The sequence below is a fragment of the Pseudopipra pipra genome, chromosome 3, assembly GCF_036250125.1.
Source record: "Pseudopipra pipra isolate bDixPip1 chromosome 3, bDixPip1.hap1, whole genome shotgun sequence".
NCBI lineage: Eukaryota > Metazoa > Chordata > Aves > Passeriformes > Pipridae > Pseudopipra > Pseudopipra pipra.
Genome location: NC_087551.1, coordinates 17738584 through 17751704, shown reverse-complemented (window position 1 = coordinate 17751704; position 13121 = coordinate 17738584). Strand labels below are relative to the sequence as shown.

Below are 13121 nucleotides of genomic sequence, written 5' to 3'. Positions count from 1 at the left end.
AAAATGAAAAGGAAGTACTTTGTCCAATAAATAGTTAAAACTTCCTCTTGGTCAATATTTTGGCATACAAATTAGGATTAGTTAAATCGGGATTAGCTATTGTAAAAATCTAGAAACTACCAAAATTTTTTCTTTAATCAATCCCACATCTAAAAGGAAAGGAAAAATCTTGCTAGCAAAAATGGAGATATCATCCAACTTCTGACAACACAGGTAATAATATCATCACGTTACTCTCTTTCTTACAGGGAGTGCTGACAGCCTGCTCCAGAGGCTGGCTTAGAGTACAGGTATAGCCTAATTACTTCACTGCTGTAGAATTTCTCTTTTCTCTAAACAAGTTTTAGCATGACATGAACCAAAACAGTACGAAGAGAAGCATCTGAGATCCCCCCGTGAGCTCCGCATAGATTTTTCTCATTTCAGTCTTCCATTGTCTTTCAATATATTCCAATTAGGAAACCTCAATTTTTGGTTCTGTTTGCATTTCCCAGAGATATTAAATTATTCAATCCACGATATAAGTGCATTCCCCTATCAGCAAGGATTTAATTAACTATCTCTGCTATAAGAAAAAGGACTGCAGATACAGTCATGGAAAAAGCATGCATCTTTACCCCATAAAAGTTTTTTTAATTTAATAACTGGACAACCTAACTTCTAGAGTTAATAATTCAAGAGAAATTCAAAGAACATGAACCACAGGAGCTTTTTTCCCCAAGATTAGATGAACAAAATAATGAGACCCTGGAAACACAAAAACTGTTTCTTTTTCCTCCTCCCCATTTTCCTATGAATTAAACTGCAATCTAAGGCAGTACTACAACAGCGTCACTGAAGCCATTCCCCCCCTTGCCTTTATATCCAGAACACCCCAAAATCTTTTCAAGAATCAATATATAACTGCTAAAGATTAGTACAAAAAGCATCATGAACCTTAGGTATATGTAATAAGAATTAGAACAGGCTTATTTACGGTTGTATGACATCCTTCAGTTCTTCTTCCGACGCTTTCATCTTCTGCAACAAACAACTCAAAGTACCTCCTCAAATGCAAATTACACATATGTAAATCTCATCTTTCGTTTCTTATTCCCTTAGCAAGGCTTTCCTGAGATTGAAGAGAGATGCCACACAAAGCAACACCAATTCCAGCTGAACTAGTAGGTACTTCTGCAGCAAAACTGAGTATGATACTCCTTTGTTCCTCCCATCTCCCAGAGCACTTGCCCTTACTCCTTCAAAGAAATAATCCATTGTCTCACACACAGAATTTTCCCAGCCATCTAATTTCCCTTCATTGACACTTTACTCATTCCAGAGCCACTTTGATTGCAACACTGAGCTCTACTTAATGCAGATATGAATATTTTCTTTGTAATTAAATGCAAAACTTTCACAGAGCCATCAGCTTTAGACAAGACTGATAACTGAATATCTGAACTCATTGCACACAGTCTTAAAAATCCTCTTCAAATGACCTCTTAAACTGACGGCACACACTTGTCATTTGATGAAGGTGTAACTCCAAACAATCATTTAATGAAATAAGTAAGTCTTTCAAAATCTTCCCAAATGTGTGACAGAAAGAAATCTTAGTTCAGTTTTAATGCAACTTCTAAATAATGAGGCAAGAACCTGTAGTATTAGTAGTCTACCTTAAAATTCCAGGAGAAAATAAAGTCCTGTGTTGTTGTCTTTCTCTGCTGAATTTGCAGGTGGCCTACAATCTGCTCAACTAGCCAGCAGGAAAATAGTGTCTGATTGAACAGCTACTAGCTAATACAATTATTCAAACCAGAGCAGAGTTAAAACACTTTGATTTTTACATAAAATAAAATAAGCAGAGTTCAAGCATATAAGTCAGGATGTTCATATGATCAGCCCTGAAAATCAGCGGGAAGGAAAAAAACCTAGACCTGCAGAATATTTCAGACAGTTTCACTGACAAGGCAGCCACTGCTTCGGAGCCCTTTGAGACAAACCTGCAGTGTTTTTTTAGAAGAAAACTGTTTTAGAAGAAAACTGACAGCTGCAGTAAAGCCTTTAACTTCAGAGACTTTCACTCTGCATTCTGAACTCATCAGAAGGAGGAAAAGCCCATCCCTGCGAGCTCAGCGGTACAGGGCACCCAGTGCCTTCACCTCGGCTTCGGCAGATCCACTAGAGGGAGATCCTAAATTAAGCAACCTCCAATTTCGCCAGCAGCCAGCAGAACAGCTGAGGATGCCAACTGCAAGCAAAGATCAATGACATTTTTCAAATATATGCAAGAGAAGGAGACTGTGATTTAATTTTATTTTAAAAAGAGCGAGAGAGCCATACCCAACAGCTGACTTGCAAACTAAAAGGATGTACACAGCACAATCTTTAATATTCCTCAGAAGTCATTTAGATTTCTGTGAACCCTTGCATAAAATTTAAAATTCATCTACAGCTTTATGAATTTCTGAATAGTATGCTCAGCTAACATTAAAAGTGCTTTCCTTTTATGAATAAAATACAACATGGAATAACCAAGCTAATAAAAGAAATCGCCGAAGTGAGAAAACACAGCAGAAAATAAGGATACTGCAAGAATCAAACTTTGACTGTAAGCAATTCTACAGGAAAAGGAAAGCTACCTATACAGCATTTATTTTACTTGAGTTGGAAGCTCTATATGCTATATTTCATATGCTATAAAATACAGCAATTTATTTAAAATATTAGAGACAAGATGTCTTCTTCAAGTACAGATTTTTCAATTCTTTAAGTACAGATTTTGAAGCAGTATCTTCATAATACCAACTGTATGTGTTAGAAGTCTTCAAAATTCTAGCAGATAATTGAAAGAAACAAAACCATCAATACATTATACATTGATCTTCACGTATTTATAACTTTACTTTTATAACATATACTCTCTCAACACCTTTCCAAAAAATAGGCTAATTTGTTTATAAAAGAAGGGAAGTTGCAATCCATTTTCTAAAATGTAGAGCTAATATGAAAGCCTCAGAGCCAGTGACCCATCTAAGTAAATATTCAGCTATTTCAGAGACGCTGAGGGGGGAAAATTAACAGCAAGGATTCATTTCTAGCTGCACTTTTAGGAAATTATATCAACTATAGAGAGAAGAAATGCATTAAACTTTGAGCAAGGAGTCCAATTAGCTTGATCCTAAACTGCAAGCTACTCAGTATCCCATTTCCAATACTGAAGCAGGCATGTTTAGAAAGATACTTGATCTTTTTTAATTCTTACACTGATAGAGATCAGAAAATATGTAGATCATACATATTAACATATGTAGACCATACATATAAGACAAACCTCCCAGCTGATAAAACTTAGGAACACTTGATGACAGTATTCTAACACAGATACATTACGAACATTATCTTTAAATATTCTCTGGAAATGCTACAATGTTACAAGGCTTACAGAGCAATCCTATATGCATTGTTAGGATTTCTTTTAAAAAGCAGCAGTGCTAAACTACTCATCTTCAGACATCTGCTGAAAACCATCCTGATAATGTTAAGCTTTGGTTTTATTTCATCTTGATGGAAGCTTAAGAGCACCTATGTGTCAGTGACAGAAAAAGCTCATCTTAAACAACTCCAGTTCTTTTTGGCTGACAGGGGCTAGGGAAGAACACTTATCTCCTATGCCCATCATTAGCTTGTGATGCAGCTAATTAATGCATTTTGACTTGTACCTACTGCTGCTACCAAGTCAAATCACAAGGAGAAACAAAGTGACTACCTTACAACTCGGAAAACTTAAAGGTTACAATCAGTCACTTTCAGACATAATTACAGAACTTAATTCATGTCCTTGTCAGAGCTACACCTCAAAACTGTCAAGAACGAACCAGTAGATGACAGCACTGCAGCCAGCATCTGGGCTGTGATACTACAGTCATACTCAACTCTCATTTCAAAATTTGCCTGAAAATAAAACAACCAATCATCAGAGATTAAGTGGTCTTAAACTGAATGAAGCAGACAAACTCCAACTGAAGTGGCACCTTAGTTCAGTAAAACTTCTGCTACTGCAAAAATACATCAATGCAGCTGTTAGCCCACATGTATTTTGCATAAGACAGCAAGAGAATTAGGATTAGACAAATTACAATAATCCATGAAGACACGCTGACCAAAAAGTGAGCACTGTCATGCCTGCTGAGGGTAGGAGAATGGGAATCACAACTGGATTATTTTAGCAGGCAAAAAGAAACCCTATAACTCTAGCTATCATTTCTATTTGGCCTCATATGTTGCATAACAGTGTAAGCACTGCAGAATGTATCACCCGTGGTCTAGATATCTTAGTTTCAAAAGGTAAGTCTTGAAACAACTACCAGAATAAAGAGCAACTTGATAAAGTCACCTTTTTTTGCTGTAGTTGAGAGAGCCCTAGTAAAGTTATCTACAGCCTCTCCTACACACAAGAAAGAAAACCGGTACAGAAGAACTATCTCTTGTTACATGGGCAATCTTTAAAGTTTAATGAGGACAAAAGAATTCTATTTGGTTACAAGAACACAAAGGACTCTTAGTCTTTTAAAAGAAAAACTCCCTGTGTGTGTATCACAGTGTTATACCGATCAATTTGCTGTAGAGCCTACCTAGAATATGTTACAGATATCACCTGAAGACTGAAAGCAACTAATTTTTCCACCAATGTTTTACACCCTATGTCACCCCAGTCTTCAAACAGACAAAATGACAGACCTGTTGCCTAAATTTTATGTGCTCATCTGAAGGTTACCTCTGGATTTAAAGTCTTCAAGCTAGAAAACTCTTTTATGGTAAGAACTGCCAAAGAGGATGACCTGAATTCCAAAGTTTGGAGGAAAAAACCTCTTATTTTTATAATAAATCAGTAATCAATGAGAAGCAAGGATACTGACACACCATAAGAACAGTGGATGACTCTAGAAATCCTGAAAAGTATTCTAATTACAGAGTACATCTTTCTTGGTCAGGTCTTTTGCTTTTGCTTCCTTAAAGAAAAAAAAAAGGCAAACCCAGCAGTTTTTATAGGTAATAGATAATATGAAAATTGATTTACTTGCTAGAAATTGCATTTACAGGGATGGCACTGCAGTTGAGAAACACTGTTAAGAAGCAGTAATTAGTCAGACAAAACACCCAAATAATTAAAATGCCTAGAGGCTGAATCCTGATTAGAAACAAGATTTATTGAATTTTTTTCCATTTCTGTATTTGAACAATCTTAGGAAAAAAAATACTTAAGAGATTCTTACCAGCTTCCTGTGAATTTAATACTTCTAAGGCATGCATCATGGCACTTGCAAAGACATTGGCATCTTCTTTGCTGCCAAAATTCAGACCGTACACCTGCCTGGCATCACGCCACTGGTGGAAGGTCTGTGTAGCCTGATTGTACTTCAGCCCTTTCGGAATGGCACAGTTTATTACCACCTACAATCATTAAAAAAAAATAAAATAAATTACTTCTGTTTAAAACTGCTGTTTCATCACAAGTTTCAGCTTTGTGTAGATTTTATTCCTTAACCACATGGGTTAATTCAAGACCCACAATCTGAAAGACCACAATGCTGAAGCACATAACCATTTCAATTTTAATTCCAAGGCTGTATGTAATCAGTGACGAGAATACACAAGGGGACTAATGAGATATTTTGTATCAACTTTTGTAGCTTAAGTGTTCTCACTTCAAAAGATGCCGCGATGTTTCGTAACAGCAATGTAGTAACATCAACACTTCTGACTTTCAGCAGCAGACTACTTGATGTGAATATGCACTTGGAATTCAGAAACTCACTTTTCCATGAATTTCACAGAGTATTTGTTATAATTTTTTTTACCCAAGTTATCACCTGTCTGAGGCTGCTGCACCCCTTGGCCTGCAGGGCTTTCAGCAGCAGTTCACGCGAACTTCAACGATGCATCACAAGGTATCATTTTGCAAGATCGTTATGGCTCACACAAAAGATGATAAATTCGAGCTGGTAGTACAACCATTTACTACAAGCCATCCACTAAGAGGATCCCATTGCACTTTGATAACTGGATCACTCTCACCTTTTTCGCTGAATAACGGGAGGAAAAAACCCCACGTTTGTTCTCAGATGAATGCACAGAAACCATTTATTACTTGGAATAAGTGTTTAGTGACAAATCACATGGGAGATTATCAGTCTATGCTTCAAGTGTGTGATAAATGACCAAGAACAGACCAAAACAATTCTATGAAATGCTGGGAGAAAGGGAAACAAATATAAGAAGCTTTCCTCAAATAAAAGATTAGATTTTTAACCCCATCCTAAGTATCACATGGCAGAGCATATTTCAAGACACAATGCTAAATTTGCCATGTAATCCCGATCCAGTAACTTCTTCAAGGAAATTAAGATATAATCCTTATTACTCCCTTCTCAGTCTCTCAAAGCATTACCAAATATCAGAGAGCTTTTTGGTCAAAATGACTGGAGGAAATGAGATATCATGCATCCAAGTTTTGATAAGATGGGAAGAGCCAAAAGACAACTGCTGGTGTCTACGCAGACTGCAGCTGACAGCACAGAGCAGGGAAGAAAAACTTTTCGGTTGCTACTTTGCCTTAAAAACAACCAGATGACTTCTGTGTACACTACTAGCCTTTGTAGATAGATATCTGTAAGAAGGGATGGTAAAAGGACTGTTGCCTTGGAGGTGTGCAAAGTGCTTAGTTCATGGGGAAAAAGCAATAATACAGTTTTGCTCCTTCGATTAAAAAAAAAAATCCATTTATTATTTACTGGTCCCATAATTTTGCTGAAGATTTATTTCTCAACATTCCAAATTTTCAGAGATTTCCTTACCTGATGATCCTGAATCTTCCTGCCCACTACTCTGAATGTGTTGTTGCCTGTGTGATGATATATATGAACCCTGCTGAATCCAGTTGATCCACCAGCTGGTACCCATTTCTTATTGGCATCATCATAGACCATTACAGCAGCTCGTGCTTGGCAGATACTCTGTTCACTGTTAAAATACAAATATTTTGGAGGAGAAAATAAAATTACTTATGGCAAACCATCAATTTTCTGGTCAGCTTTTTTTTTTTACCTCAAAATGTTAAAGCAATACTCCTTGCAACTTGCTGAAACACCCACCTTTCTGAATATAAACCCTGTAGCACTTTGACATTTTGCTTACATGTATTCATTCTAGAGAGTTATGGTCAAGACAGACAGGCCTAACTACTAACGAAAGAGATCAAGAAGATATTTACTTTTCCTGCACTTTCCCCCTCTGCTTTCTCCTCACCACCAACCATGAATTTTAATTAAATGACATAACAGTACACAGAAGTTTTCTGCAAAATCTGAAGAGCAAAGAATTTGGTGTCACACTAGCTTCATACAGTTTGGATTTTCCAGTGGCAGTTACTTCCACAAGAGATGAGAATTGGAAGGCCCTTTCTCCCTTTAACACATATAGAAGAAAACAAACACACATGGGACAAAGTTCAGCACAAAAAATTCACCAGCTCGTAAATGAAATACATTTTGGTTTTGTCACATTTTACAACAGTCAACATCCAGATGTAACATTTTCTCCCTAAGAAAAGGTTCCACTGATTACTGAAAAGTGCAATTTCATCAGGAGACTGCTATCAGTAGGTACTCCTGATTATGCCAGTCATCTGGAAGCTAAGGTAGAGCCTGAAGTTACAAAGGAGCGTATCACGGATGTCATCATATTAGAAACACAAGAATTCAGAACATACCATAAACACACTGTTTACTAGGAGAGGAAAGGGTGACACTATGCAAGTTGGCTTTATGGGAAATGTCCAGATGTAGACAGGAAGTAAAAATAGAAAGGAATGATTTCTTATCAGTAAGTCAAATTCTCTGAACATACCACTCTGGTACATCCAACATTATAGAAAGCACATGATGCCTGGCTTGTAAGGAATGTGGCCTGCCATTTGGAAAATTGAGAAGGCTGAGGAGACATACATTCTTCAAAAGTTACAAAAGGAAAGAAATGAAGTATTTCTTCATATTTCATGAAGGATGCCTCTCCCACCCATCTTTCTTGGAGGGGGGGAGGGTATGGGTTTTGTTGGTTGGTTGGTTTGGGGAGAGGAGTGTGTGTTTGTTGGGTTGGGTTTTTTTTAAAGACCATGTTGAATTTCCTAATATCTTATTTCTGTCTCTCAACACAAGAAAATTCTGCACTGTATCCAGCTGTTTTGTTAACTTTCAATACTGACATTTTTGAGAAAACAGCATCAATTTCTATAATACTTTCCGTGACAATCTAACAACTAGAAAAGCACTGAACGCTGGGATGCTTTTCAAGGCTAGGGGAGAAGAGGGAGTACTGAGATCATGTCTCTTATGCACACAAGAGATTCAAGAACAAACGAGGAAATACGTTCTTAATTTTAAAAATGCACATGTTCTAGTCTCACCAACTATTCAAGAGCTAGAAAAGAATTGGATTGCAACCTCTAATTAGACCACCCTTTTTCTAGCCAGAAACTAGTTCAATGTAGGGACATTAAAATTATAATATCCATATATACAGTGCTTTTTTACTAAATATAATTTACAGTTTAGACTGGAAGGACCACATCTGATCCAAGAAGAAAGATTAGATGCAAAGAAAATAAATTTAGTTACAACTTCTATGTGTTTCACAGCCCCATTAAAAATACGGCACAGTTAAATAATGTTCACTCATTTGAGGAGAGGGCAGTGCAAGAACCTACTGGATTCCTTTATTTTTAGATATTTTGGCACACATCTTAAAGTTCAAACCCAGAAACATTCTGTACTGTTCACAAAGTACATGACAAACAGTAGTGGTTTTTCTAAAATGCCTAACAGTATTACAGTAAACTTGGAAAACTTCTGAACCCATAACAATTTCTTGCTACGTGTGAATTTGGATCAATCACAAGCATGATAAAGCGTAGGTGACAGGACCTAGATACTGATTTGGAAGCAGAGCCATGTGGTTCGCAGAGTTCTTGCCAAAAAATAACTTCAACTCAGTCATGTGCCAGACAGATTAAAAAAAAAAAATCTATTAAAAATTGAGACTATGATTCTAAGCTAATATGTTCCCATTACAACGAAGGTAGAACCAGAGAGTGATTGAGTAATGGTACAGTGATCAGAAGACTTAATTATTAGGACAGACCGTCAAAGATCAGGTGTTCTTATTCGGAGAATTCTCCCTGCCTTGCCTTGGTCCTTTCTCAGGCCTAAGTTTATAGAAGTTTTTATGATTTTATTTAACATACTGAGAGGAGGAAAAAAAAAAGAAAAAGAAAAACCTATTCATTTTAGAACTATTTGGTATTCAATGGCACACTTCACAAGTGCAAATACAATGACCTTGAGTAGAATTTCTAGCTTTTCTTTAACAACTGTTAAACTATTTTTAGTTCTGCTTCTCAGGCTATGCCTTGTAACTGGAACTATTACCCAAGTCTAGATCTCAAATACTTCATGCTCCATTTAAAATAAAACAATTTTCTTAAGAGGGAATTATTCTTAACCATATAAAGATATGAGATGATTCACATACTTTTAGAAGTTACAAATAAAAACAATTTTCAGTTGACCTTTTCAATCACTACACAATAAAACTTCTGCCCTCCTTTCACACAAATCCTAAAACTAAAATTTCAGTGTTCCAGGTATGTAATTTTCATATCCAGGTATCAATTTGAAGGTGACATACTCCCCTCCTGCCAACAGTTCCCACCAATCATCACTTTGTTTATCAGGCTGCAACAGAGAGATGGAAAAATGAAGCTATCCCTACTAGAAACAAATTAAACCATCACAGTATGCCAGCTTTTTTCCAGAGTTCAATAATTCCATATTACTAGATGCAGGGGAGATTTATTTAATTACTTTCTCTTAGTAACAATTCTCTATAGCGATTACATTTCGTTTTGAAGAAAAGCATGGAGGCATGAGCTTTAGTGAAGAATCTTTAAGTCTGCTCTTCAATGGTCATTTGATAGTTTAGCATTTCAATACAGTATATCATATATTGTAGCCATTAAACACTATAAATATTTAAGTCTCAAAAAAAAAATCACTTTTTTTTTGTTACAACTCCACTAACTTCAAAAGGCTACTACACCAAATCAAAAATTCATGCTGGTAGCTCATGACTGTCTTTGACTGGTCTAATGAAAAACAAGGTTGGTTTTTTTACCATGTTCCAACTTTTTCTAGGAAAATGCCAAGTTCAACATACAGACTGTTGCTAAAACCTGAGCCAGTGCTCTTGTATTCCTTTGAAAATATATATGAACTTAAAATTCAGTTCAAAGGAAGAAGAGCCAACTGAATCAGAACAGTATAATTTATTATATTTCTTGCTTATCACACTTATTACACTTCTCTGCTGTACTTCTAACAGGAAACAAGTCTTCACTGATCTCCATGTTTATACATGAATTCTCTCCACAGGGTTTGCTGTAACACATGTCCCTTACGTGCAGGAACTGACCTGTGCTAGGATGACTTCATTCACTGCACCAGAATCACTTTGGTCTGTTCAGAAAGGCACATTTCTTACAGACAGATTACTTTTCACTAGTGAGAAATAAAAAAATCGTCTACAGTCACGTTGAAAGAGAAAACAAAAAGGGTTTTCACCTATTTGCCACGTCTTCACCTATTTGCCAAGCATCCTACAGGGTTTACTTGCCTTTCTACAAATTTGCCTCTTCCTGGTTTCGTGTAACAGTTCCAGAAACCATTACACTTGGATTAGCCTGCCCTTTCCCCATATGAGAGCTCACTGGGGGATGAGGGAGAAGGAGCGAAGGGATCTATCTCCAGCTTCAAATGATACTGCCAAAAGGCACAGCTGCTCTGAGAACTGATTGCTAACTCGTTAGGGCAGTGGTCTGGGGAACTAAAGCGACAATCCAAACATTAACTATGAAAAATGGAGAAACTGTATGTTCCCAAGTAAACTTACTAAACTCAGTATATGAGTTATAATATATATATATTCGCAGAAAAGTGAAAATTCATACAAGAGAACATTCACGCAAAAGAGTGCTTACCAAACCTTAGGAAACAAAGTGTACAAGCTTTCTTCCCAAAATGTAAAGCTTGACAAATAGCTGAATAAATATATTTTAGGAAGACTTCTTCTCTAGACAAAGATGTAAGGCTCTGATTGTTAAAGCCAACCATTATTCTGGGTAAGTCCACCTACAGCAATACCATATAAAGCCAAAGACAGGGTGGCTGGTTTTTATTTGGGGTGGAAGAGTGGGGGGAGGTCTGGCACTCAAAAGGCTCACACAAAAAACCACAGTAGTAATGAATCATAACTATAAGATTATTCTTATGGGAGAATATACTTTCCTCCTCCAGTGATGAGATCATATGGAAAGCTCAAAAACCATAGCAAACTGAACCCTAACAGACATCATTCTTTTGCCCAGATGGAATGTGTTCATTCTTTCACTCCCAAGTTCTTGAGCTCAATGCACAGTGACACCAATCCACAGTCTGCTGACTTAAGCCTTTTTTTTTTTCCCTCTCCACAAAAAGTGAATGCTTGGTTTTCCTCTCTCAAGAACTAAAAAGGATAAACATACTTAACTGATCAAACTCATATGAAAAACAGCACGATAGCAGCCACAGAATAGATCATTTAACTATACTAACAAGAGCAAGGAAAAGCTGTGATTGCTCTCATTCTCAACCTTTAGTATTTTTCTCAGTGATGTAACAATTAGGGTTTTGAAAAATCATTTCCCACTACCGCTGCTTCTGGTGATTCAGGGATTTTTTTTGCTATGTTCTCAATTTAGAGAGACATAACAACATGTTCTTAAATGTGCAGTCTTTGCGGGGCAGAAGGAATGGAAAGAGAGACTGATTCATCAAACGCCTGTTTAGGATTTTCAAACCATGTGGCACAAAGCTAGAAAGAAATTCCAAATACTTCCAATCCCAACGTCTTAAAAATACACGTTTTTGAAAAGCAGCTAAATGCTGGTCCAGATATCAAGTTATGTACCTTGGTGGTGGTGTTCTGCAAGATGATTTTCCCTGCTTGTTCATGAACCCTGACTGGCACATCCTGGTGAAAACACATGTTCTCCGTTTTGCTATTAAAAACATCAAAACCAACCAACCAACAACAAAAAGCCCACAACACACTGTGCACTGTACCTCTACTTTTCATTAACTAAAACAGACACCCCGTAGACAAAGTTGTCATGTATTCCAAGATGCTCATTTGGCTTAACACAACAATTAAGCTACTTGTCAGCATCTTAACACAAGTTAACACAGAAATGTTTGTCAGCATCAGTTAACACAAGAAATGTTTCCTATGCCCTCAAATGTGCTCCTCACATTATAGTCTGCTGAAATCCAGACTGAACTCCATTATATAGATAAATATTTATTTTGGAGAGTAGGGGAAGGGGGTTGGATTTGCTGAGGAGGGTGATGTGAGTGAGTAGAGGGGAAGAACTTTGGGTTACTTTAATTTTTAACTCATAATCAACCACTTTAATTTTACTCATTTCTTGAACTTTAGCCAAAAGGACATCTCAGAGAAGGCTGAGTATAACAATTGCTACCTTCTCCTGCCAACTAGTCTGGCATCCACACCACCAACAGGACATCATGGAAAATACAACCCATTTGGACTCAGCAAAGATTAACATAATGGTTCTTATAATAAACCAATTTTCTCTAACTCATCCACAGCAAAAAGGCAAGAGTCTCAACTTTTTCCTGCATTACTAAAACCCAGTTGAATATGCTGCTGCAGGAGAAAATTTCAGGCTTAGTACAGCAGAAGGAACTAAGCTGTGCTATTCTACTTGCACCCAACTTCAAATGACCACTCCAACACCTCAGCTAGTACAGAATTTACTTGCTATTTAGGTTTTAAAAATAAGACTCAGTTAGGACCAGCTGATTGATCTCATCAGTTTTCATGTGGATTTTTCTTCAGACACTACAATGCCCCAGAGAACAAGAGTGCTTGTTGATTCCTTCTAGCAGATCAAACTCGAGAGCTGCTGTTCAAATAGGGGATGAATACAGAAGTAGCTCCAGATTGCTTCACTAACAGCTCTGCTG

General features: G+C 37.0%; 1 protein-coding gene across 11 annotated transcripts in view; it reads right to left on the bottom strand.

The window, feature by feature from the left end:
• Positions 1-13121, bottom strand: part of ENAH (ENAH actin regulator) — a 90432-nt gene that overhangs the window by 40689 nt on the left and 36622 nt on the right. For 10 of the 11 annotated variants that reach the window (XM_064648082.1, XM_064648083.1, XM_064648084.1 and 7 more), the window contains exons 2-3: positions 6840-7005; positions 5259-5436 (exon numbers count right to left, since the gene is read on the bottom strand). In XM_064648082.1, the coding sequence (XP_064504152.1) occupies positions 5259-5436; positions 6840-7005 (344 nt within the window). Of the gene's footprint in view, positions 1-976; positions 1203-5258; positions 5437-6839; positions 7006-13121 lie in introns of those variants that run through there. The other variant, XM_064648086.1, reaches the window with a different exon arrangement.